General features: G+C 39.0%; 1 protein-coding gene across 1 annotated transcript in view; it reads left to right on the top strand.

Moving 5' to 3' along the window:
- TRPC4 (transient receptor potential cation channel subfamily C member 4) overlaps positions 1–23,915 on the top strand; it is a 144,713-nt gene extending 120,798 nt beyond the window's left edge. The window contains exons 6-11 of the mRNA XM_051638820.1: positions 6,051–6,364; positions 8,588–8,783; positions 10,390–10,584; positions 17,853–17,894; positions 19,688–19,777; positions 22,228–23,915. Of these exons, the coding sequence (XP_051494780.1) occupies positions 6,051–6,364; positions 8,588–8,783; positions 10,390–10,584; positions 17,853–17,894; positions 19,688–19,777; positions 22,228–22,944 (1,554 nt within the window). The 3' untranslated portion in view covers positions 22,945–23,915. The remainder of the gene's footprint in view (positions 1–6,050; positions 6,365–8,587; positions 8,784–10,389; positions 10,585–17,852; positions 17,895–19,687; positions 19,778–22,227) is intronic.
- Positions 23,916–27,531: the final 3,616 nt, after the last annotated feature.

Here is a 27,531-nt window from a genome sequence, read left to right as displayed (position 1 = left end):
CTCAGTTCCTCAAGGAAAATCACTCTTTTAATAAAGCTTTTTTCTAGTCCATTTCCCCCACTCTTCCTGCTGTTGCTCTGCAGTTCATCACAATGATTACAAAGATTGGGACATACATTTAAAATAGGAAGAGTTCACATTCATATATGACCTGTCATCAAAGGATTTAAAGTTCTTTTCTTGAGGTGGATATTATTTAAACTTTATTTTTTCTATCAGAATCAAGTGGGATACATTTGACCAAGATCCAACAGCCCACTAAGCATTCAGGTAGCCTGACCTATTTGATCTCTCTTGATAATTTCATAAGGTCTGTAGTTCATTACTTTTTTGTCATGGGACAACAGCGACCACTCAGCATTTTTCTCACAAATGGTTCTGATATTAGATTTGCATTTGCATTTATTTGAGTAAGGATCAAGAATTATTATCTGATATTCCCTGGGTGACATTGCACTATCATCATATAGATGCCTTGAAACTCTACTGTTTATATGCTATTCAATTTGTTTTCTGTTCTTCTTAATATTCCCTTGATGTGCCAGGTACGTTTTGCTCAACCAGTGAGCCAATGATGTGTATTATTTAATCATGTTAAATGACAGTTGGATTTATTACATGTCAAAAGGTTGTGTTTGCATTTGAAGGAGAAACAGAAATTCAGCAGGGCTGCAAAATAATAAAAGACTGGAAAGTATCAACATCATGATTTACAAGTTGCTCACCAATGCTATATTTGCCCTTACCATTTTCCATTCCCTAGAACAATAACCATTTATATGAACAGAAGAAAATTCTGAGTGAGAGAACAAATACCTCAGTTCTTAATGTTTTGTTGTTTGGTGTTGGATTTTTTTGTTTGCTTTGGTTTGGTTTGGTTTTTTTTGTATGTTCAGTGTTTCTGGGTTCAATACGACTAGTCTTTCAGCTTCTCTGCTTTCTTTTTCTTTTCACATGTGTGCTTTTTTTTTCTCCTGGTTCTTCTTTGATATTTCTAGATTTCTTTTCAGCATCATCTAGTCAGTGGAATCAATAGAGTTTTGTTGTCAGAGTCCTCTTTCTTATACTCATTATTTTCTTTGTATTATTTGCTGTCTTCTTTCATCTAGTGTATTTCACAGATAATTTTTGAACTTCTCAGGTCTTCACATTTCTTACTATATTTCAGTCAATTATTTCCAGTCTCTTAAATCATGTCTCTTAAAAACTAAAATAAGAGCCCTCACTCTGCTTATAACCATGAGATCTTTGCATTGTATCCACACATGCAGGAAGGATTTGGGCCCAAGAAAGGCCGAATCTGTTAAGATGAAATAACACGGTTGTGCCATTGATTTCCCTTTTACAAATAGGAGGTAATTTGATCTTTTCTTATTTGGATAACAAGTCAATAAAATCCAGGGATGTGTTCATTTGTTAAACTGGCATGTGTTGAAACTGACTGTTTCAACACACCAGTTCTGCATCTCAATGCAGAACATCATAGATAAAGTCCTTTCTTCTCACATTTCTTCTTTACCCTGTATCTTCTAGAAAATGTGACATGGGATTCATCTTCTCAGACTACTGCTAAAAGATAGCTTCTCCCCTACCATAATAATCAATTAGGAGAAACAAAGAAAGTCAAAGAACAGTTCATCTGACCTGCTTGCACTATCTGTTTTTCTACTAAAAAATGCCCATTATTCTTTGTAGACTGCAAAAGGAGGTGACAGAGAGCTCAGATGTTGGTATCCACGCCTGGTTAGTTTAATTTGATCCTTGCTCTCTTACTATATCAAGTGCTGTCTTTATTCTGTGTTGTGTAGTTTCCATGGCTTTCTCAGAAGAATATTTCCCTTAATTATTTTTTTAACTATTATTTTACCCTTTTTTCTTTTTTTTCCTCTGCTTATTTTACTTCCTTGGAAGCTGCTACTGCTTGCCTTTGTCTAAAAAGTCTGCAGTTGGATGCTTTTTATTCTCTACCAAAACTTAATATCTGCCTAGTTTCAAATATTTTTTTCATTAATATATTTTACCATATTCACCCCAACACACCTTGTGTACTTTTTGCTAATCTGAGTATCTACTGCACTGTTCAGCACCTCATTTTTGCTTGTACTGACAATTGTTCCTAGTCATTTATTAGGTGCAAATTTGCACATATCAGGGATGTAAAGTGTAATCAGAATTCACAGTAACATACTGTATAATATTAGTCAAAGAAAGATATTATAGAAATCATGGAGAGGAATTCTAAACTCTCTTTTCTCAATAAATGCTGCAAATTTTTTCTTCTTAGTTTTCTTCTCATTTTTATGTCTTAGCTGGTGTCTCTGATGACTCAGTTCGGTTTTCTGCTGCCTTTTTTTTCATCACCAGTCTTGAAGCAATCGGAATGGGACAGAGGGGTAACAGTGAATGAGGCAGAATAACATCTCTCTTGGAGCTACTATGTCAAATGCACTAGACTTGATTTTACAGCATGATCACTGGGGGAAAGCAAAGTCTAATGAAGATGGTAGTGACCTATGATTCCAGCAGGTCTGGATTTCCTACTCTATAAACGAATATCACTGGTGGTTGAAATGTAAGGCTGAGTAGTACTCTTCAATGGGCTTCTGTGCTCCAGTTATGCAATTCTCATCCCCAAAACCCACATAACCATAGCACAGATGCTATGGTTGCTTGTATGTAAATAAATAAAACTGTTCTGGGGATTGCTGTCAGGCACTGGAATCATCTCACCTGTGCCACCAGCTGGTTAGAGCAAGCTCAGTCCTGAGCTAACTCGCTCTGTCTAAATCAATGCTCACTTCCCATCCACAATTTGAATAATGGAATCACAGAATCATGGAATTATTTGAGTTGGAAGGTACCTTTAAAGGTCATCCAGTGCCCTCTGCAGTGAGCACAAACATCTTCAACTAGATCAGGTTGCTCAAAGCCCCGTCTAACCTGACCTTGAATGTTTACAGGGATGGGGCACCACCACCTCTCTTGGCAACCCATTCCAGTGTTCCACCACCCTCATTGTAAAGAAATTCAATCATTATATCTAGTCTGAATTTACCCTCTTTCAGTTTAAAACCATTACCCCTTGTCTTATCACAACAGGCACTGCTAAAAAGTTTGTCTCCATCTTTCTTATAAGCCCCTTTTAAGTACTGGAAGGTTGCTATAAAGTCTCCCTGGAGCTTTCTCTTCTCTAACTCTCTCAGCCTTTCCTCACATGAAAGAAGCTCCAGTCCTGTGATCATCTTTGTGGCTCTCCTTTGGACATGCACTATAAGTCCATGTATTTCCTGTCTTGAGGACTCAAGAGCTGAACACAGTACTGTAGATGGCGTCTCACTAGAGCAGAGTAGGTTGGCGGAATTACTTCCCTCAACCTGCATTTGGCATTGTTGGACCTCAGGAGGCTCACATGGGCCCACTTCTTGAGCTAGTTTAGGTCCTTCTGGATGGCATCCTGTCCCTCAAGCATGTCAGCCACATCAGTCAGCTTAGTGTTGTCTATTAAGCAGAATTGGTCCCCAGTACTGACCCCTGAGGAACACACAGACACACAGAGTGACAATCTAGCTGGAGGTCTGTGACTAGTGGAGTCCCTCAGGGGTCAGTACTGGGACTGGTATTATTCAATATTTTCATCAATGACCTGGATGAGGGAACAGAGTATGTCCTCAGCAAGTTTGCTGATGACACTAAACTGGGAGGTGTGGCTGACACACCAGAAGGCTGTGCTGCTATTCAGAGAGACCTGGACAGGCTGGAGAGTTCGGCCGGGAGAAACTTGATGAAAGTCAACAAGGGCAAGTGTAGAGTCTTGCATCTGGGGAAGAACAACCCCATGGACCAGTACAGGTTGGGGGCTGACCTGCTGGAGAGCAGTGTAGGAGAAAGGGACCTGGGGGTCCTGGTGGACAGGAGGATGACCATGAGCCAGCAATGTGCCCTTGTGGCCAAGAAGGCCAATGGCATCCTGGGGTGCATTAGAAGGAGTGTGATTAGTAGGTCAAGGGAGGTTCTCCTCCCCCTCTATTCTGCCTTGGTGAGGCCACATCTGGAATATTGTGTCCAGTTCTAGGCCCCTCAGTTCAAGAAGGACAGGGAACTGCTTGAGAGAGTCCAGCGCAGAGCCACAAGGATGATTAAGGGAGTGGAACATCTCCCTTATGAGGAAAGGCTGAGGGAGCTGGGTCTCTTTAGCTTGGAGAAGAGGAGACCTCATCAATGTTTACCAATGTGTTAAGGGCGAGTGTCAGGAGGACGGAGCCAGGCTTTTTTCAGTGATGTTCAGTGATAGGACAGGGGGCAATAGGTGCAAAATATCAGAAAAAACTTCTTTACTGTGCGAATGACAGAGCACTGGTACAGGCTGCCCAGAGAGGTTGTGGAGTCTCCTTCGCTGGAGACATTCAAAACCTGCCTGGACATTTTCCTGTGTGATGTGTTCTGGGTGATCCTGCTCTGGCAGGGGGGTTGGACTAGATGATCTTTCGAGGTCCCTTCCAACCCCTAAGATTCTGTGATTCTGTGACACCATGCATCTGTCATCTCCATACAGATGTTGAGCCATTGACCACTACTCTCTAGATGCAACCATCCAGCCAATTCCTTATCTGTGGAACAGTCCATCCATCAAATCTGTCTGTACCCCTCCAATTAGAGAGAAGGATGTTCTGGGGACAGTGTCAAAGGCCTTTCAGAAGTCCCGATAGATTACATCAGTAGCTCTTTCCTTGATCACTGATACAGCCATTCGATCATAGAAGGGCACAAGGCTGATCAGGCAAGACTTGCCCTTGGTGAAGCCATGCTGGCTGTCTCAAATCACCTCCTTGTCCTCCATGTGCCTTAGCATGTCTTCTAGAAGGATCTGTTCCATGATCTTCCCAGGCACAGAGGTGAGGCTGTCAGGTCTGTGGTTTCCAGCATGCTCCTTTCTACCGTTTTAAAAATGGGCACAATATTTCCCTTTTTCCAGTCACCAGGGACTTCACTTGACTTCCATAGCTTTTCAAATATCATGGAGAATGGCTTGGTAACTACATCAGCCAGTTCCTTCGGGACACTGGAATGCATCTTGTCAGGTCCCATAGACTTACATATGTTCAGGTGACCTTGAGAGTAGTCACCTTCTCTGAAGGATGAACATCATGCAGAAATGTTGTGATGTCTGGCTATCTTGTTTCATCTGGCCCCAGTGACGTGGGAGAGTCCCTTTCCTTACTATTGAGGGCACACTCAGCAGCTCTGAAGGGTGCATTGGGTGGCCTAGAGTAGGTAAATACAGACCTCACCACAGTCCATTTTGAAATCTGCTTCGTATTGTGTTGTCCCATGGTCAGAGTGCTTCATAACATAGATTTTGCCCTCTGATATGTTCTGTAAAACAAATTAATGAGACCAAATAAATAATGAGTCTGCCACAGTAGTTAAGCCTCAGTTCAAAGTAACATCTTTTGTTTTCAACAAATATTTTGGTAGAACTGGAACAGTAAAGAGTTGTGGTTCCATGGACCAGACTTTTTGATAACGAAACACACAAGCAGTTTGCCACAGTTCATTAGTAAAGAGCTTTTTCATCATTGGTTCAATGTTAGTGATTAAGCGATATACTTATGCCTTGATTAAATGTTTTCTTCCAGCCTGACAAAGTTCTTGCAAGTTTCTATCATCGTATCTGCACTGTTCTCCAAAGAACTAATTTGCCTGATTTTACAGCCAAAATTTTCTATAATTCTAAAACCAAGGTGTTCAAAATCTGTTTCTTTTACTCTCAGAGTCAGTAGACTTGTTACTATGAGGTTCATAACCAAGTTCAAAACACAGGCAAAAAACCCCCTAGAAAGCACAGACCATCCCGCAGATAAAAATGAAGGACAAGTACATGAGTACATTTTTGGTTTGCTATAATAAAAAACTCTCCCAAAGACATATTGCTTTCCAGAAGGTGTTTGGTTTTATTGTGCTATCTGCAATTGAATCTAGCAGCTTATAAAAAAACTGACATGTTGATGCAGTAAACTAGGAGTAATTTCTTCCCTTCTGCTTGTTTTCAGTACAGTGGGTTATTTCCACGGGAGAGCTGGGACATGTGGCATCCAACCCTGGTGGCTGAGGCCCTGTTTGCAATTGCAAACATCTTCAGCTCCCTACGCTTGATCTCATTATTCACTGCAAATTCTCACCTGGGACCTCTGCAGATATCTCTAGGAAGAATGTTGCTGGACATTTTGAAGTTTCTCTTCATATACTGCCTTGTGTTGCTGGCTTTTGCAAATGGATTGAACCAGCTGTACTTCTACTATGAGACAAATGAAGCCGGCAACTGCAAAGGAATACGATGTGAAAAACAGAATAATGCATTTTCAACGTAAGTGGCTGATTTATTTCTATCCTCTCCCTCTACCCCATGATTTAAATCACTTTGATGTTGCTTACAGAAAAGAAGCTGTTTTCTATTGATATTACAGTGGTGTCCTGACAGACACACAGACAACACAAAGTTGTCCTACTAAAAAAAAATTAAATATTAACATTGCATCACTCTTCAATAATGTTCATCCAATACCACAGCGAAGTCTGTACAAGTCAAGATATCTCAAAAGATAAAAAGATAAAATAAAAAGGAGGGACAGATAATAAGAGATTAGAAAGTACATACTTAGAATTAAGGGGGAAAAGGCTACCAGATCACAGCTTGCTCATCCAGGCAGCTTTTGCTCTGCATTTCTTCCTTGTCTACTTGTGGGTCTTAAATATGTTTAATGTTCTAAAACATGAAGATTCCTTGTAAATGAGGTGGGGATAAAAACAGTCAGTCTAGGATTCTACTGACCCTGAGTCTACTCCACACAATCAAATACTGCATTATAATTTCTGTTTTAACGTTTCTTTTTTTTCAATTTAAAAATCAATTTTATTTCACTCTGTTTTGTAGTTCATCTATGATATGAAAACACACCCAAATTAATACTAATTCTCTCATCTTTCAACTCCCTGAATCAAAATCCTACATAAATACCTGTCCCCTTTTACCTTCTATGAATCACATCTAGGCTGTTTTTAAAATATATTTATTACCAATGGCTTATTTCTCAAAGTAAATAATTTTATAAAAAAACCACCTTTTATATAATCTTAATCAAGTAACTTTGCTTAGGCACAGCATATTTATCTTCCATATTGTGCAGGTCTAAACTTTGCTTGATCTAACAGAAATGCAAAAGCAAATTTTTTAGAGCTAAACATCAAGGAAAGCAATATTATTCATCTGGGAAATAGTGAGGATGACTGACACTAGTGTAAGAGGTCGGTGTCAAGGCAAATTGTGTTGCCTTATGAGCCTTTTCTGCTACCAGGGGAGAAGAGCAGTTGCTCCATTTGTGCTCGGACAAGTGTAAAACAATAGAAGACACTTCAGAGCAGCACTTTCCACTCATATACGCTGTGCTATGGTAGCAGAGAAACAGGACCTAGAGATTCTAGAAATGAAAGCACACTGCCCTCTCAGGTGTCTCTGTAGGACAGCACCTTACTGGGTTTCATGGCAAGTTACATTTCACAGATGATACCACATAGTAGGAAGGCAGTGGAAGGGTTAAGTTTTGCCCAGTTCTGGATGCTGTGTCCCATTGTGCAGGACTGCCTAGGGTGGAACAGGTCCCTGCAGTTCAGCAGCCTCCTGGCTCTGGGTGGATGGGGACAGGACACATCCTGTCCCGGTAACCTGTTTCTGGTGTTGGGGTGAAGGAGCAGGAGAGAGGCCATGGGAAAAACTCACTCCAATTAATCTCAAGATATGGGACCAGACAAGCAGAAAATTGTGCTCCAAACTTTTAATGAGCAACTGGGCTAACCAGGGCCCATGTTTATGACACTGTAGTGTAGCTGAACATTGTACACAAGTGAAATTACATCAAGCTCTCTAGTTGCAGAGGATTTTTTAAAAGTTGGTGATTGTTATTTAGCTTCCTCACTGTTGTCACTGACTTCTCTAAGGGAATATCATATCATTTAGTAATAAAAGCATGTTTCATTTGGGAGCAGAATTTTGTCTTTCTAATGTTTCCATTCTTTGCAAAGCAAAACATATGCTAGTGATAATAAAGTCCTTTTAATTATACAAGTCCTTTCATCTCAATGGCTTTCAACGCAAACTAGAGATTACACAAACTGAAAACACCAAGTAGGTATGAACATACCATGATTGTTTTAGCATCTTGGTGAAACAACCATTTAATTACTTTTGGATCCTTGTTGCATCCTCTACAGTCAAAGCAAAGGGTCAAAATACTTCAAAGGCAGGTGTCCAAATATGATCTCTAAAACTACATTTATTCCTTGGAACTTTGAACAAAGTCAGCATTTTACTTACAGATTTATTTAAAGATTCAGAATTGTGTATCTGTATGCTGATTAAGCCATTTTCCCCTAGAAAGATATTCCATACATATTGCCTATATTGTGATAAGTATCATTCATCTCAACCAAGTCAAGGACTTTTGTGGGTTTGGGGAGAAAATGAGCAAACTGAAAAGTACATGTTATTGTTATTGTTAATATACAGCTGTTCCTTTTTGGTTTTGTTTTTCAGACTATTTGAAACGCTGCAGTCATTATTCTGGTCTATATTTGGACTGATCAATCTCTATGTGACCAATGTGAAACCAAGGCATGAATTTACTGAATTTGTTGGGGCCACCATGTTTGGTACCTATAATGTAATCTCTCTGGTTGTTCTACTCAACATGCTAATAGCCATGATGAATAATTCTTATCAACTTATTGCTGTAAGTGGTTCCTTATCCTTAGATCATTTATAACTTACACATTCTCTCTGTTCCTACATACCATTTTTCTGGCAGTAAAACTTTTTTACAGGCAGGATGTTGGCACAAATGCTTTAATTTGTCCTAATTATTTTGCATTATTCTGGAAGGACGTAGAAACCAGAGGGGAATTTCCCAGCTCTGAATGGAGAAGAGGTGGCCCTACTACAGAAGTCAGCTCATGGGTTGAGGAGGGTGTTCTGAAGTTGCTGGCAAGTAACGTGGGCTACATTCCTTCCCAGGCTGCACTGTGCAGGACTTCTCCTGAGGAAGATTCTGCCAAAGATGGTTCTGACATTATTTTTATTTATTTTATTTAATAATTTTTAAAAAGCTGTCATTTGGGATTTTTATATAGTGTGAATATACAGTTAACAGAAATTGGATGCCTGTGTTTCATGGACAATTTTGCACCCATTGGCAATTCAAACAAAAGGTCATGACTTCTCATTTAGCAGAATCTTGTTTTCTCCTTTCATGAAAACTCTCTATTCTTTTCAGAGCTATTTGCTTGCTTTTATTTCTCAGCTGTCTGTTAAGGAGACTAACGAAAATAAACACTGTTTCATATGATAATTCAAATATAATGCAGAAAGCAAACAGATAAAAATAAATCTTCACAGTCTTAATATTTTTGAATGTGTGTTTTTTCTAATCTGGAAATTACAAGTCTTTTCCACAAAAGAAATACTGACTACAGGTGTTTATATAATGCTAGTTGGCAAAGTCCAGTACACAATATCACCACATACTAGCATTGATCAAGACTCAAACTGCAGGCAGAATACTTTTCCTACTACAACTTCTATATTACTGGCTAATATCTGGCTAAATAATTACATTAAAATATCTGTCTAAATATAAAAAGCTGGGGCCAGACCTGTAGTTTAAGTTCTTGGCTGCTGTATTTGTTGTCTAAATTCAAAATTGTGCAATATTACATATAATAACAAAAAAGTCAAATAAAAATAAAAAAAACACAAGAAAGCAAAACAAACAAAAAAACCCACAACAAAACCACAGCCCACAAGCTATTCCAAATATATAATTCTGAAGTAGAAGGAAAAAAAGATAGTCAACTCAAACTTTTTCAGTAACTTCAAGATTTATTGGATAACCTATTTGTGAATTTCTTGGGCTGGTAATCACTACCAGAGTGCATGAGACTTCCAGACCTCTTGAAGCTGCTACACAGCAGAGTAATTACAGTGATCTATTTGGAATAATGATGAGATGCTGTTATAACAAAATATCTCTTCCAGAAATCTAGTATTTTTCTATTTGGAATTACTCTTTGTTTTTGGAGAGAGTTTAATTATTTAAAAGCCTGTAGCAAGGAAAGAAAGCTTAAAAGTGGATATATACGGTACATATCTAACATCTCTTTACAGAGCTAAAGCACCTTATCTTTGCTTTAAGACCTTCCATCAAAAGAAGATTACAGTATTTTAACGCAAAAATTCATTAGTATTCCAGGGTTGTTCTAGTTTTAGTTTTTCAGATTCCTGTAGAGTTTTGTTTCACCTCCTTATTACATCAACATCTCATGTTGTGTTCTCACTTGCAGGATCATGCAGACATTGAGTGGAAGTTTGCTCGAACAAAACTCTGGATGAGTTATTTTGAAGAAGGAGGAACTCTGCCCACTCCTTTCAATGTCATACCAAGCCCAAAGTCTCTGTGGTATCTGATCAAATGGTTATGGAGACACCTATGTAAGAAAAAAATTAGAAGAAAGCCTGAAAGTTTTGGAACAATAGGGGTAAGCCCTGTGGTTTTTTCTATCTGTGGTCCTCCTCTTTCCTTTATAGATGAGTATTTCTCAGCCTTACAGAGAATCCAGATTGTCAAATAATGTGTATTTGAGTTAGAGAATAGTTCTAGAAGACAATGTTTTTTTACATTATGCAAATGGGTTTGACTGAAGAGAAACCATCATAGCGCTCCTGTGCAATGACGATATGAACCATGACGTGCCTCATCTATAGATAATGCAATGAAGATTGAAAGCAATATAAATATGAGAGATGAAATGTGTAGACTTGTCTACCAATCCCAAGAGTCTGATTAATGATCTGTAGCTCAAGTGTCACAGTTCAAGTATCATGGACATATCATGAAACACAGACTCGTGTATAAAATATTCATAATGGGATTCTCCTTTTCTCTGTCTCTCTCTCTCTATGTAACAAAATGTGTTTACCATAAAAGCATCCATACCGAAAGCTGTGCCCACTAAAGAAAACATTTTAAAAGGTAACAGCATTTTTTTGGAATTGCTTAGTTGAATTTACAGGTAGAGTTATTTCAGAATCACGTTGGTACCCTATTCTGATAGTGCTGATGATTTGCAGTGAAATTTAAAACAAGAATGTAAAAGACACACAAGGGAAGCGAGAATGGTCCTGCACCTGGATTCAGCAGATCCCTGTGTAATATCTCAGCCACAGACTTTCTCTGGTAGCTGCACTGCATAAAGTAGATTTGGATTTGGCCCTCATAGCCTTATCCAGTTAAGATATGGGTCAGCAGTGCAGCTTTTCTATATTGTCAAAGGAAATATCCAGCCAACAACCTAACCCACCAGCAATTAAATGTCTCTGGTTATGTTTTCTGCATTTCCCATAGCAAGCAAGTCGGTACCTCAGTAATTAGGCTGCATTTAACCAACTCCAACATAAATAAAAGTGTGTAGGTACGATGTGGATAATGGCACCTTTTCTATACCATAGGAATTTGATGGATATAAATGTCTTCAAGTTTGTTAGGAACTCAGATAGCAAAGGATTAAGGGAGAGTATGAGAGTGTCATGTGTGGGTAGGAGCAAGAAGAAGGTTATAGTCCTGCTGTTGACACTGATAGCAAAACGTCCATTCATTTCAAAGAAGCTGGGGGTATGATACAATTATTTGCTGGACCATTATTTTATCATATCTGTATTTCTTTGTATAACCTTTGTATTTCTTCCCAGTATCTTGAGAAGTAAGGGTAAGCTTTTCCTACATAATCTCCCATCATATTCTGGCATTCAGTTTTATTGCCAGATATACTTGCAGGAACAAATTAACAGGGATGTATAGATACTTGATAAAGAGGAAAAGCGACGTATTAAACTAATTCACATTTCCTAAGCTGATTTTTTCCTCTTTGTGGAAAGCCTCTAATCAGGCTTACTGCAATATCCTCATCTTGTTGTCCAGGATCTATGCTGTGAAAGGAAAATATGGTTCACTTAGCTGTCATACTTGTAGATAGGAAAGAAACATCCAGAAAAGGAAGCTTATAAGCATAAGGATGACATTGAAACAAACCAGTAATAGACTGCAAGAAAGAAACAGTGAAACGCTGCCCTCTGGTTTCGAAAAACTTATTCCCATCAACCACAGCTCAGCCTTGGGTTGCCAAAAATTCTTTGATTGTCCCAACAAACTGCATCACAAATTAAATTTTAAATCTCTATGCCCTTACAAATGAAGGGAAATGAAGAGTTTTCTTTGCCTTTTCTTTGAGGATCTCAGCTGACAGCTCTGACTCCAACTCACTGGAATTTCCCCTGTAATAACTCTGGCCTCAGAGCGAGAAGATAATCTTAATTGGGACCTACTTCTCTTAATTGAGTATTGCATTATCATAGAATCACTGAATCATAGAATGGCTAGGATTGGAAGAGACTGTTAAGATCATCTGGTTCCAACCCTCCTGCATGGGCAGGGACACCTTCCACTAGACCAGGTTGCTCAAAGCCCCATCCAACCTGGCCTTGAGCACTTCCAGGAAGGGTGCATCCACAGCTCCTCTCGGCAAACTGTTCCAGTGTCTCACCACCCCCACACTAAAGAATTTCTTCCTAACATCTAATCTAAATCTACCCTCCTCCAGCTTCAAACCATTACTCCTCGTCGTATGACTACACACTCTTGTAAAAAGTCCCTCCCCAGCTTTCCTGTAGGCCTCCTTCAGGTGCTGGAAGGCTACTATGAGGTCTCCTCAGAGCCTTCTCTTCCCCAGGCTGAACAGCCCCAACTCAGTCAGCCTATCTTTATAGGAGAGGTGCTCCAGACCTCTGCTCATCTTTGTGACCCTCCTCTGGACAAGTTCCAGGAGCTCTATATCCTTCCTGTGTTGAAGGCTCCAGAACCAAACCTGGTATTCCAGGTGGGGTCTCATGAGTACAGAGTAGAAGGGCAGAATCACCTCCTTTGACCTGCTGACCACTCTTCTTTGCAGTTAGCCCTCTGGGCTGCAAGTGCACGTTGCCAGCTCATGTTAAGCTTTTCATTGACCAGCACCCCTAGGCCCTTCTCCTCAAGACTGTTCTCAATCCATTCTCCACCCAACCTGGATTTGTGCTTGGGATTGCCCCAACCCATGTGCAGGACCTTGTACTTGGCCTTGTTGAACTTCATGAGGTTGGCATTGGCCCTGTCAAGGTCCCTCTGGGTGGTGTCCCTTCCCTCTAGTGTGTCAATCACACCACACAGCTTGGTGTCATAAGCAAACTTGCTGAGGATACACTTGATACCACTGTCCATGCCTCTGACAAAGATGTTAAACAGCACTGGTCCAAATACTGACCCCTGAGGAACACCACTTGTCACTTGCTTCCACTTGGACACTGAACCACTGACCACAACTCTCTGGGTGTGACCACCCAGCCAATTCCTTATTCACTGAGTGATCCATCCATCAAATCCATATCCTTCCAGTTTTGAGACCAGGATGTCATTCAGGACAGTGTTGAACGCTTTGCACAAGTCCAGGTAGATGACATCAGTTGCTCTTCACTTGTCCACCAATGCTGTGAGCCAATCATAAAAGGCCACCAAATTTGTCAGGCAGGATTTGCCTTTGGTGAAGCCATGTTGGTTGTCACCAAAAACCTCCACTTTTTCCATGTGCCTTAGGAGAGCCTTTGGGAGGATCTGCTCCATGATCCTCCCAAACACACAGGTGAGACTGACTAGCCTGTAGTTCCCTGTTTCTTGTTTCCTTCCCTTTTTGAAAATGGGGGTTATGTTTTCCCTGATTCCTTCCCTATCAGCAACACGAGGGGGAAAAACCAACACCACTAAAGACTCAGTTTCAGGCTCATTTTCTAACAGTGACCATATGGATGAATCGATGCTACGCTGTCCATAAGGCAGAAGTTGTATTTCAAAACATTTTGTTCTGAAACCTCTAAATGCTAACTTTCCTAATAGGAACTCCAGTCAACAGTGATGTACTATGGTGTTTTTCAGTAGAAAAAGCAATAGTGTTCTTCCAAAGGCTGAGTCAGTGCTAGAGGATAAAAAAGAGACAATAGAAAGAACGCAGCTGGCTTGTTAAAGCCAGCATCTTTCAAGGATCAGGCATGATCTGCGTAAGAAACCTTAGTACCAAAAAGCCAGGAATCGTGAGCTGTACAAATATATATATATATGTACAATTGAAAGTTCATTATATGCAATTAGAACTCATAAAGAAAGGATTCAGAGTCAGGATAGTTTACAGCAGACATGTTAGTGAAAGGATTTATCTGGCTCATATGAAGAAGAAAAATGTCAGTAGACACAAATGTGGCATGGTTGCTTGGGAGGACCATCTACAGTGTTGTATAAAGCCATCATGGGAAGAACAGGGTCCATAGGGAACTGAGGTGCCACTGAAGAGAGCAGATTAATTTGCTTCTCCTTGGATGTCAGCTTTGTGGCTCGGTCATCCTTTGTTGTACTGAGACATCTGAAACAGTGAGTGGTAGGGTCAAGGGGAGCTTTTTCAAAGCACAGGATTTTTCTCCAAAGCAACATGGTGTCCAGCCTTGCTGATGGCTGTTTCTCTAGCCACAGCTACAGCTGAAGGAAGACCTGGATGCTAACATGTGATTTACTGGTACTTCAGCTCTGCCATTAATCAGCCAGAGATCTATCTTTCAGATTTCAGCACATTTTTATTTTCTGTCATTTTGACATATCCCAGGTATGCAGCATTCCCTTTAGCTATTATCACAAAGTATCTCCTACACTTAAAACTCTGAAATAACAGTGTGTCCTGCTCTCTAATATACATACATACATACATATATATATATATATATATATATATGTATATCAGTTCTGTTAACTTTGTCAGCTCACCTTTAAAAAAGCCAGATTAGTACTGTAATGCTATTGGTTAGACTGAAGTTTTCTTGACTGCCCATGGCTATTGGGATACTCCTTTTGGCCATCTCAAATCCATTGCCATATCAAAAGAAGAGATGTAAGAAAAGAAACCCCAAACCCACTAGAATAAGTGGTACTATTTTCCTCAAACTACATTCCACTTTATGTCTGATCAGTCACCAAAAAGTGTTTTCCTATAATTTTAAGCATTTCAGAAGATAATTGAAAGAATTGTCAGGGAGATCTTCAGTATTTTTCTCTGGTGCATCTGATTTTTAGACAAGAGTTACCTCTTTTCAAGCTATCCAGATGTTTATGCCATTCTTCCAAGCAACCTACATGATAATTCTTAGCATTTTTCAGAGAAAATCTCCTTTTCCTTTCTCCTGTTCTTTATTCTCCAAGTGGAAAATTATGCAACTCCTAAGTCATTGTAAGTATTTTGCATTTTCTCTGAAATGTGTGTTATTGAAAGTTGAGCAAAGAAATAACACCTTCCACCTGGAATGGAAATGAGTAATCTGGAGTTTATTGTATAGCTAAGGACCATCTAATGAGGAAACCTATTTGTCAACACAGATAAGTTCTTACCTTTTTTATGGGACACTTCTATTCTAGATGAGGAATATATCCCATTACTTCAGACAATCGTTACATTTTCTGGACCTTTATCACTAAGCAATCTGAGTTCAAGTACAGACATTACATTAGAATTCCTGCTTTATAAAAGGTAAAACTTTAATAAAGCACTTCAAAAGAAGTAATTTAACATTATCAAATTTTTCATTGCTAAAGAGATTTTATTTCCAATACAAATTACTTGATTTTCAGATGTGTTTAAGCAAAGACTCGTTCTGCTTTCAGAAGGAATCAGAAGGCCATGATGAACTGGAAACTGAATCTGAACATTTAAACAGAGCTAGAGAGCTGGTGGGAGTTAAAACTTTGATAGGTTATATGTATGCATATATCCTTGTGTAGAATATATGTGTCTCTGCATGAAAACACACTATTAAACGCATTGTATTTCAGCTTCTCGATGACATGGACTGAAAGCAGTTGTTAAGTGTGGTAGAACTGTTCTGGACATGTTGCTACACAAATAAATGTGCTTAGATAATCATCCCAAATTGCACTTTTTGACATTGTTTTGGGTGGAAAAAACACAATCCCTGTTTCTTGGAGTTGCCAAATGAGTTGCAAAAAAACCCGATAAACCTGATTTAACTATTTCTTATGGAATTAAACCTATGGCATTTTTTGAGGTTTTTTTGCATTTTTCTGTAAAATAAAGCAGAGCAGGCAGCTGCTGCAGAAAGCAGTCTGCAAGACAAGAGTAAGCGTTTGTTTTACTTACATGGATTATTAGCTTTACCTGAACTGAAGTGCCTTTCAATTACACCTTAAAGTGTTTTTCCCTTTACCTGTGAGTCAGATTTCTTGTTCATAACTCTGTTAATCACCGACTCCCTTAGTGCTCTCTAAGCAGCAAAGAGACATCCCCATCGTGTGGTCAAATCGGATTAATTTTTTCTACAAACTGGCTGAAAATGGATGCTGGGAGGGTATTGGCCTTCCTAGGGCTGCCTTGTCCCCTTCAGCCCCAGTGGTGGGCAGGATCTCCTGTCCTTTCACCCTCAAACACAAGGAATTTCTATCCTCTGTTTGGATGAGGCATAGATACAGAAACATGATCTGGAAAAATACCAAAGAAAAGATGCTTATGTATAAAGCCCTACTCCACAGTTTCTGTTCAGAGTGATTAAGACATCATTAATTTCCCCTTTCTATTATTCTTTGCCAAGTCCAACCATGCAGCTACTGCATCCCTCAAATTACAAACATGAAATCAACTCCGAAGTGTAAACTGATGCAGAGTACAGTGAAAAAGTAAATCATAAATCGCCAATCAGTTTCAAGTAAAATTAGATGACAAAATACCTTACTGTGCCTGCCTTGTTATTCAACTGGGGTCAATTTTAACAAGTCCCTTGGATGTCCTTTTATCTTGTTTTAAGATGCTGTAAGTGTTCTGTTTTGTAAAATAACATTAGTGGTCAGAAACAGATGTAAGAACCCAAGTTAAGTCTTTGACCAGTCAAGGATAATTAAGGTAGAGATGTGACTCAGTATGCTATTGAGGACAACAGTAATTCAAGGACTAAGTAATTTGGAGCATTTTTTTCCTAGTCTTCTTCTGGACAGCCCTTAGATATAGCAGTATAATATAATGCAACACTTTCTTGAAGCCTGTACCATGTTTTCCCTCTACTACACTTCTTTTTGCTGTTCCTCTTCAGAGTAACTATCCCTCTTACCCTCCCCCCTTGTCAACACCAAACTCTACTTCTTTCTTCCATAACCTTCTCTGTGTCCAAGTGTTTTTAACAGGGAACTAAACAGGCAATTTTCTTTAATTTTATAGTTCAGGTTTTGGTTAGCTCTGTCATAAATGAAACATTAAGAGCCATAACAAGTGTCTTGCAAACACCACGTTTATGTCAAGCTTTTCTCAATTCAGTGAAATATGCTTCAGTCCTTGGAAATGAGTGACATGAGCACATTGTCCTCCATCCACTTCAGATCAGTGACTTCGGGGCTCAGCAAGCAGAGACCTGGCTGCCCCACCACATCCTTGCCAATGCTAGAATAGTGGCACGTTGATGAAAATGTAGAAAACCCACTTCACCTTCCCAATGACATTTTCCCTTCTGTAAAGCTAATGACAGGCTTTGCTCCAACACTGCCGTTTTTCAACCAACTTTGAACTATCTCTCTCAGCTTGCTAGATACCACATACTGCACAGACCTGCTGTTTTGCTCTGCTATAAGTATTTTACTAACTGACAGACATTACTTTTTTTGTTGTTATTTTCTTTTTTTCAGAGGCGTGCAGCTGACAATCTGAGAAGACATCATCAATACCAGGTACAGATTCACGCTTATTTTGGGGGCAATTATTTTTCTATGCCTCAAAAAGGTCTTAAGTCAGGGAAAAAAAGGCAGAATTTATTGAGAAAACAGACAAAACAAACCAACCAAACCAAAACAAACAAAAAAAATCCCAACAAAACCACAAAATGCATACTCATTTCATCCTCAGCAAACAAGCATATTATTTTTGGTGTTCAAACAACAACATTTGAGAAGTAGGGTTGTCAACTCTTGGTTGGTAAAAGGTTACCTACTTAGACCAATAATATACTAACAAGTATTGGTTGGTAACATGAATTGCCTTTAAAAAAGCAAACACACAGTCCCACTTCACTGCTGGGATTCATCAGGATCATATGTGCAGCTCACTGACATCAACCATCAGAATCTGCTCTCCATCTCTCTTCCTCTGGTCCCCCATAAACAATTTTTTGGCCCTTAATAACCCATCTACCTTAATATTGTGTAAGCTACTCTTCTCCATTCTCCTGCTTCAGCCTCTGGTTTTTTGAGTTTATTGTAGCAAAAAGAATAATATTCAGATTTATTTTCAAATTGTTTTGTGTTAAAAGGGCTGCAAGTTAACCAAGATGTGGGCTGTACACCTGTAGGCTTGGTAACTAATGGATTCCATGTGGGAAATTACTTGGTAAACGATGACTTTTCCAACCTGAAAAATAGACAGCTGTGGAAAGTGCAACAGGGATCTATAAAATCATAGGGAAAGTGAATAGAGAGCAGCTGTTTACCATCTATCCTCAAACTGCATTATTAAGGCTGGAGGCAGCACTTTATGGAAAGTGATTATTCTCCTTCAGCCCACACTTGTAAGACTGTATCTGGAGCACTGTGTCCTGTTTTGGGCCCCTCACTGCAAGAGAGATTTTAGCAAACTGGAAGGAATCCCGTAAAGGGCCACCAAGGTGGTCAGAGGGCTGACAAAAGCAGAAGCTTGTATTTCAGACTGGAGTAGGTTAAGGGGGATCTAATTGCTGTGTTCAATAACCTAGTGGGTGGTTAGAGAGAAGGAGGAGTCAGAATTTGCTTGGAGTTGCACAGCAGAAGAACAGGAGTCAATGGATGCAAGCCATAGGAAAGGAAATTCTGTAAAAAAATAGAAAATAAATCATCACAGTGAAGGTAGTAAAGAATTGGAAAAGTTGCTCAGGAGGGCTGCAGCATCTCCACTCTTGGACATATTCATAATTTTACTGGCCATGGTCCTGAGCTAGATGAGACAGCATCCACGCATCTTTTCCAACCTGAATAATCTTAGGATTCTTAGAAGTAGAATGCAACGATGGAAACTGTCAGAGATCAGGTTAAAAGTAAACAACCCTCAACTGGAACCTTTTTTCAGCCCTACAGTGAAACTCGTTGGCAGAGGATTTGTGGATGCTGGAAGTTTACAGGAATTCAAAACACACAGGAAAACCTGTCACAGCCAATTAAACCTAGAGCTGTCATTTCTGATTCAGAAAGTGTCTGAATATCACATCACAGGAGGCTTGGGAGAATATAACTGGGAACAATATCATACAGATATGCTACACTTACACTCAGGAAGCATCAGCAACTGCTCACTGTCATGAGACATAGCTTTGGTGAAACCAAATACAGTCATTCTCATGATAACTAATATCACTGCTTTCCACTGAAAAGCAGAATGAATTTTCAACCATATTTAAGGTTTATGCATTTTTTGTCACATTCCTAAAGCACAATGAAGTTCAAGCAGGCCCAGTAACTAATACCGAGAAAGCTGACTCAATATTTTATATTTTTAGGAAGTCATGAGAAATCTGGTTAAGAGATATGTTGCAGCAATGATAAGAGATGCCAAGACTGAGGAAGGACTCACAGAAGAAAATTTTAAGGTATGTGATAATTTATATGTTTATAGGTATTTTTGTAAGATAAGACTGTGAAGCATATTTCTCAGACTTCCTTCCCAAACTGAAGTTGTTCAGGTGGCATATAACTTGCTTCCTAGTGTCTGTGTCCTGATGAATTGCCCACAGATAGTATTGTATATGGAGTCCAGCTAGTCTCCTTTCTTTAGATGGAAAAATAATCAGTTTTATGAGCTAGTTTGAATTGTGCCTGTGTAAGGGGGCACTAAAATGGGACGAGGAATGTGTAAAAACATATTTGTTAAAGTAAGATATGAAGTTTCAGCATCTTAGAAAACAGATTTTTTTATGCTATAGAGAGCTGGTGTGTATTTATTTGTATACAGAACATCTTTTCCATCTTAAAAGGTGGAAAAATTAAATAAGCAGTCAAATATTATAATTCTTTGACACAGATGAAGGAACAGGGCCATATACAATGCTTACATCCACCACTGTGTATTTCTAGTGTCAAACATTTTTGTTAATATTGGTATGTCAAACAGACATTCAAAATTATATTTGTCTGCCCCAGCTTACACACTCATAAGATGTGGCTAGTACCTGAGCTAGTTGGCTCATGGCTGCTTCATTCAGGTCATCATGAGTGATATCACGTGACACATGCAGGTAATCAGGTCCAATCAGCATGGGTTTATGAAAAGCAGGTCCTGCTTGACTAACCTGATCTCCTTCTATGACAAGGTGACCTGCTTAGTGGATGAAGGAAAGGCTGTGGATGTGGTCTACCTGGACTTTAGTAAGGCCTTTGACACCATTTTTCTCAGCATTCTCATGGAAAAACTGGCTGTTCATGGCCTGGATAGTTGCATTCTTCACTGGGTAAAAAACTGGTTGGATGGCTGGGCCCAAAGAGTTTTGGTGAATGGAGTTAAATCTGGTGGCTGGTTACAAGTGGTGTTCCCCACAGCTCAGTACTGGGACCAATTCTGTTTAATACCTTTATCAGTTGTCTGACAGGGAGATCAACTGCATCCTCAGTAAGTTTGCAGATGAAACCAAATTGGGTGGGAGTGTTGTTTTGCATGAGGGTAAGAAAGCTCTGCAGAGGGATCTGGACAGGCTGGACTGATGGTCTAAGGCCAATTGTGTGAGATTCAACAAGAGAAAATCCTGAGTCTTGCACTTTGGTCACAACAACACCATGTAAAGTTACAGGCTTGGGCAAGAATGACTGGAAAGCAGAAAAGGACCTGGGGGTGTTGGTCAACAACGTGCTCAGGTAGCCAAGAAGGCCAACAGCATCCTGGCCTGTATCAGAAATAGCATGGCCAGTAGGACTGGGAATGATTGTCCCCCTGTATTTGGCACTGGTGAGGCTTCCCCTGGAGTACTGTGTTCCATTTTGAGTCCTCTGCTACAAGAAAGACTTTCAGGTGCTGGAGCGAGTTGAGAGAAGAACAACAAAGTTAGTGAAGGGTCTAGAGCACAAGTATTGTGAGAAGCATCTGAGGAAACTAAGGTTGCTTAGTCTGGAGAAAAGGAGGCTGAGAGGAGACATCATTGCCTTCTACAGCTACCTGAAAGGAGGTTGTAGTGAGATGGGGGTTGGTTTCTTTTCCCAAGTAGCAAGTGATAGGGCAAGAGCAAATGTTCTCAGTTGTGCAAGGAGAGGTTTAGATTAGGTATTAGGAAAAATTTGTTTGCTGAAAAGGTTGTCAGGCACTGGAACAGGCTATCCAGGGAAGTAGTTGAGTCACCAACCCTGGAGATTTTTAAAAGATGTGTAGATGTGGTGCCTAGGGACATGGTTAAGTGATGAACTTAGTATTGTTAGGTTTATGGTTGGATTCAATGACCTTAAAGGTCTTTTCCAACCCAAACAATTCTATGATTTTCCCTTTAAAGAAAATGAACATAAATAGCAACCTCCTGAAGGCATGATGCCTTTTCCTGAGATAGGCCTTCAAGAGAAAGAGGTTGCACTAGCTTAAAGCGGCCTGCAATGACTAGTTCTGCCTTAGCTGCTAGCTGCCAAACATCTAGTGGAGATGCACGAAGTCCTATCTGCACTGCTGCTTACAGGGAAGTATGCACACTTAATGTGCATGCATGTCTCCCTGTGTGTGTGCAGTAGGGATGATGTTAACAGCTGATCAAAATAGCTGTAGATCTTCAAGTTGTCCATGCACCTTCCTCCACCACTGTCACTGATTTCCATGAGTAATCTAGGCTAAGGCAGGTTTTCTCTGAAATTTTCTCTGGTAAAATTGCTGATCATTTCTCTGTCTCACCTAGAAGATGCATTAGACAGAGTCTGCAAAGCACCTTGAAAATTCCAGGTATCATCCAGATGGTGAAGTTTATTACTGATCCCTAGAATAACTTTTTTTCCCCCTTTTTTTTTAATTACAAGAGGAGAAGTCAAATTAGCTTTCATGCTTTGATGTTTCACCTTTCTTCCTAATTTTTAGGAGTTAAAACAAGATATTTCCAGCTTTCGTTTTGAAGTCTTGGGTTTGTTAAAAGGAAGCAAGTTGTCTAGTCTGCAGAATCCAAGGATGAACAAAGACACTGCCTCTCTGTCAGAAAATGAAGAAAATAGTGAGAGTGAAGGAAACATGAAAGCAAAGAAAAAGACCTTCAGCCTTTTTGACATAACAACGATGATTCACCCAAAATCAGCCACTATTGCCTCTGAAGCACACAATGTAAGCAATGGCTCAGCAATGATGGTGTCAGAGTCCACTAAGGAGAAACAAAAGCGTGTCAATTTTGTAACAGACATAAAAACTTTTGGGTTATTTCACAGACGATCAAAAACAAACTCTGTGGAGCAGAGTACAAATAAAATATACACCGTTTCTGAAGAAGTTTCTCGTCAACAGGCAGAAGAACAGTGTGAGAAAATTACTGAACTGGAAGAGGGAGAACTGACCATGAACTGTGAGTTAAACATTCAAAGTCCTGATAAAAAGTGCACGTTAGCTGAATCAGAAAGTAATGGCGACTCTTCAGATTTACAGGAAGAGGCAAGTATTTGTGCTTCAGAGATGGAGAAAGTGGAGTTACAGAACTCAGAACCAGCCACACCCCAGGATCAGCTGGACAAGGAGCTGGACATTAGCATTGACTGTGATGGGAAACAGGAAACAATTGATCAGGGTGATTATGTGATAACAAGGTTGTGATGCTTATAGAAGAAACCATTTACAAATATATATATTTTGCATAGTGCTTTTAGGGGTGGGGGGAATGTTTTCAGAATTATATTAGCAATGGCTGAATTACACTTTCTAGTACTCAACTGTGGCACATGATCTTGTAACATAGTAGTCAAGAGAAAGATAATACGGGGACCTTCTGTTTTGTAGCCTGCTTTAGCTTTCACGATTTGTTTTACGTTTTTTAATAAATGGAAGCATCTTGTATTCTTGTACTGTTGCAATAACCCACAGAAACTTTTTAGCTATCTTTTTCAATTACAAAAAATGCAATTTCTCTCATATGATAGTTGACTCCTATGATAAATATTTTTCTATGCAAATAAAAAGTAGCTTAAGAGACTTGTAAGCCTTCATTTAACTTTGTAGGGTCTTAAAAGATTCTGTGCACCATAATAATCATAAGCAGTTCCTGTCAGCATAATTCATGTCAAGCTATTAGAATAATTTATTTAAATTGCTAAAAACTTGATTTGTTTCAAAAGCTTCAGATAATCAAAATATAAAGTATATTATTTTATTTATTGAAGGAATATGAATACCTGTAAATTATGAAAGACCAGACTATTTGGTTATTTAATTACAGCTTCTCCTTCCCAGCAAGAGGATTATCACCATCCTGATACCATTGTTAGAAATGCATTTGCAGGATTTGAAGACTGTAAAAACATGTTTCTTATAGTAAAAGAATTATCTGTGGCTTTCTAAAAGCTGGTGACAGCTTACACCCTGGAAATCTGTAATCACAACTTCTACTGCTTCTTCAAACATTTATTTTTCTGAATGTGGACAACTTATGCACTTTAATATTCAACTGCTTATTAGCTTTTGCCTTCACGATACACTCGTATTTGCTTAGAGATATTTCAGGAATAAAAAATATACAATGAGTCCCTGAGTACTTGGAAAAATATGGCAATTTGTTGAGAAGTTTTTAAGGTAAGCCTTAAAATAGTTTCTTTGACAGTTTCAGAGTTTGGGGGAACCTAATTGGAGATTTTGTAAAAAATACTTATACATTTAAATGTATAAAGAAAACCTAATATTATTTTTCATAACTAATGAGTGACTTATTGTCTTAGTCAAAACCAGTATTTTTTAAATTAAACAGTCTGTATCTTTTTAAGCAGTGACTGGTGTCCTACATTATTAAAATGTAATTTTACAACTGCCCTAGGAATGATCACCCTTGAACTGTAAGCACCATCCCTCTCTCTTGGAAACGTGAATATTCTACATCAATATGGTCATTTCATTCTTAACTTCCCAAGTCCTGCCATGATAGATTTTGTTGTTCATATTAGTCCATATTAAGGAACATCCAGATGCATGGAGTACATTTATGTTCCAGATGGAATGCATCACATGGAACTCCAACCTTGGAGAACCTGACCTAAATCCATGCCATTCTGGATCAAAGCTATTCTGATAATTAACTGAGTTTTGAAAATCAAGACAAAACTTTCTCATCTCTATACTTTTAGGTGATATTTCCAGCTCTACTTTACACATTTGCTACTCTCTCTGTGCTCACATGTTGAAAGCTTTCTTCTTGCACATCTCTCTGTGCCATGGCACCTAAGAGTGAATTGGTATAACCAAAAAGGAAAGTATGAGCAGTAATTGGAAAATAGTTTGTATAGCTTTGCAACAATGCATTCTAAACACATTTGATTGCTAAGATATGGTTGATTTCTATCTTGGCGTCTTGATTTTTCTGTGGACTCTTCTCCTTCACGTCTCTCTCCTTGTCCACCTTTAGATTGTGAGCTCCTCGGGGCAGGGCCTGTAGCTCTTTTGTTTGGAAAGCACCTGAATTATTACAAGCATAACAAAAAATAAATTATAATAATAATGGTGGAATACCTACATATCATTTTTACTAGGTCAACTCTTTTAGAGAGTAACATTTGTGTAACATTTCTGTAACATTTGTGCTATGAATGACATAAAGCCAATGTATCATATGTTGTCACAAAGTTGTCTGTATCCCGGTTAACAGTCCTTCTCCACCACTAGTTTCACTTTCTCATTCTTCATCATGGTTTGTAACACCTTGGAGTCCTAAGTTTACTGTGTTTTTACTAAGCAAATTCAAAACAAACAGTCCATGCTCCATAGAGCATACATTCCAGCCACATGGTTTCATTCCAGACAAAATGTGCCTGAGCAGAGTATATACAATGCCACCAGCACTGTTATTAGAACAAGTTAACTATCACAGGTGTATATTATTCTGCCATCATAGGAGCCTGTTTCTCCTGTGCATGAGGTTCCCAACAGGGCAAAAACACAGGAGAGTTAACTTGAAACATCATCTGTGCCATTACATCATGACCTCACTGTGCTGGGAGTCAGTCTAAGTCTTGGAGTAGGTACAAGACAGAACAGCAAAGACAGGCCAGGCGGGCAAGATACTTGGGCATAGAGCTATGACATTGTATTGCATAGCAATAGGTGGCCAGTCTTTTGCAATCTTTTTTCATTCTTTTACAACCAAATATTTAAATGAAGATCTATTATGTAAAGTATACTTCAGATCAACATTTGCTCTATTTTTATGTGATTCTTAGGCATGGAAACCTAACACCAATAAGGACCTCATCCTGTTCAATTCAAATTTAATGGCAGATAAGCAGTTCATTCTGTGAAAACAGAAGCACCCTAAAGATGTCCAAACTTGAAATAGTGGCAGACTTATATTGTTTTGCAGACAGTCAAAAAAGCCCATCTCATTAGCTTCTTCCAAGAGGACATCTGTGCCAAGAATGATTTAGAGGTGCACAGAGCAAGGTTTGTAATGCCACAGCAGAGGCATTCTTAAGCTTTGCAAAGTTGAGCATGCTTTCTCCTCAAGCGAAATAGAAGGTTCAAACACAGTCATCCCTGCCTACACCCTCCATTAGCATCAATATAGGATGAACACACAAAACCCAGGTTATTAACCTCTATAAAATACAGTCTTTCAGAGTGTAAAATCATGGAATGTTTCAAGGAGTTTGAAAACTGTCTAAATAAAAAGGGGTTTAATCCCAATGTTAGGTTGTTTAGAATGATCAGAAATATTTTTTTAAAATTTATACTTTTTTATTATTATTTTAGTAAGGAACAAAACCTGATTGCCCTTTGCATTTTCATCAGCTCCTGGAGAAACAGTGCAGACAGCACAGCAAGACTTCTACCCTGCACAAAAGCATTAGTACTAGTAGTAAATGCAGTCAGAATATAGTAGTGTTGGTAGTAAATGTAAGTATTCTAGTTGCAGTCCTATGCATTTACCCCAGGAAGTGAAACTCCTCAGTTCTAATCCCGGCTCTAAATGGTGCTTTTTTTCTGTGTCAAGGAGCCATTCAATAACACCAGTAAACTGTCCTGGGGACAGCTATTCTCCTACATAAATACTCTAATCTCTAAACTAAAAATCTTCTCTGTGTTTCAGCTCTTTGAGTAGCTGAAGCTTTCATTATGGACCTTCCATTCACTACAGCAGAAGCCAATTAGAGATCCTTTGAGACAGTTTATGGTTAAGTAGTTGGACATACTCCAAAATAAATTGATGTGGTTAACGATGAATTTGAACCCTCCAGGTATGAAAAGAAACTGAACCCATTGAACTACATCAAATCAAATTCACTAAGCACTGATACAGTATTTGAGAAGTTATATTATTTGTGTAAGTGTGAAAGAGTGGAGCAGAGATAGCTCATTGTTAACATTAAAACAAACCCAAAAAAGTTGCAGCCATCAATCTTCATGAACACAGGATGCAAGATAACTCGGTCATACAATATACTTCTATTTTATCATGAGTTTCTCCATTACATAATTCTCTTCCTAAATCATCCAAATCCTCCACTGTTGTTAAGTAGAGTTCAAAAATGTTTATGCAAATTAATAATATCAACTCTTTATATACATACCGTTTGGGCAGTGTCTATTTTTTAACTGTATAGCTTTTCTCTTACTAATGTTTGTTCTTCTGACTGTACTCTTCCCCTTTCAGCCTTGAGTTTCTTTGTTTGTAGTCTGAAATAACTATGCTGTTGTCATTTTAACTAAAATTTTCTGTTCTGTTTAGTTGGCTCTCATAGTTACAGTCAAGTGCTCAGCAGCATTAGGTGTTGCAGTGTTCAGTACTGCTCTGGCCCTTTCAGTCTGGTCTTTAGCTCTTTGTAAATCACTGTCTTTCTACTGTGGAATGAAATTGGTACATTCAGAAGCCAATGCATCTTTCAGTTTCAAACACCGTCCTTAGTATCAAATTAATTGTCTTTGACAGAGATCCTTGTCTGCTTTGTATGTTTTAGGAGTATAGACAACTATGACTAGAAACCTAGCTTTCCAGTAGCTGATAGATTAAATGAATACCAGTTCCACATGGTGATTCTTCAGTGTCCTTTACCTTACCTCTCTTCTTTGATAACACAATTGACCATGAGCTCATTGATAACACAGTCTCTTTAAGGCAATAAACTTGCTACTGCATTGTAAGACTATCAGAGTTGGGCTTGCAATAGGGAGAGAGGAGTGTTCAAGATGTAAAATTGGAGCTTT

The sequence above is a fragment of the Apus apus genome, chromosome 1 (assembly GCF_020740795.1).
Source record: "Apus apus isolate bApuApu2 chromosome 1, bApuApu2.pri.cur, whole genome shotgun sequence".
Classification (NCBI taxonomy): Eukaryota; Metazoa; Chordata; class Aves; order Apodiformes; family Apodidae; genus Apus; species Apus apus.
The sequence above is the reverse complement of the archived record's forward strand: the minus strand, read 5'-3'. Positions and strand labels throughout refer to the sequence as shown.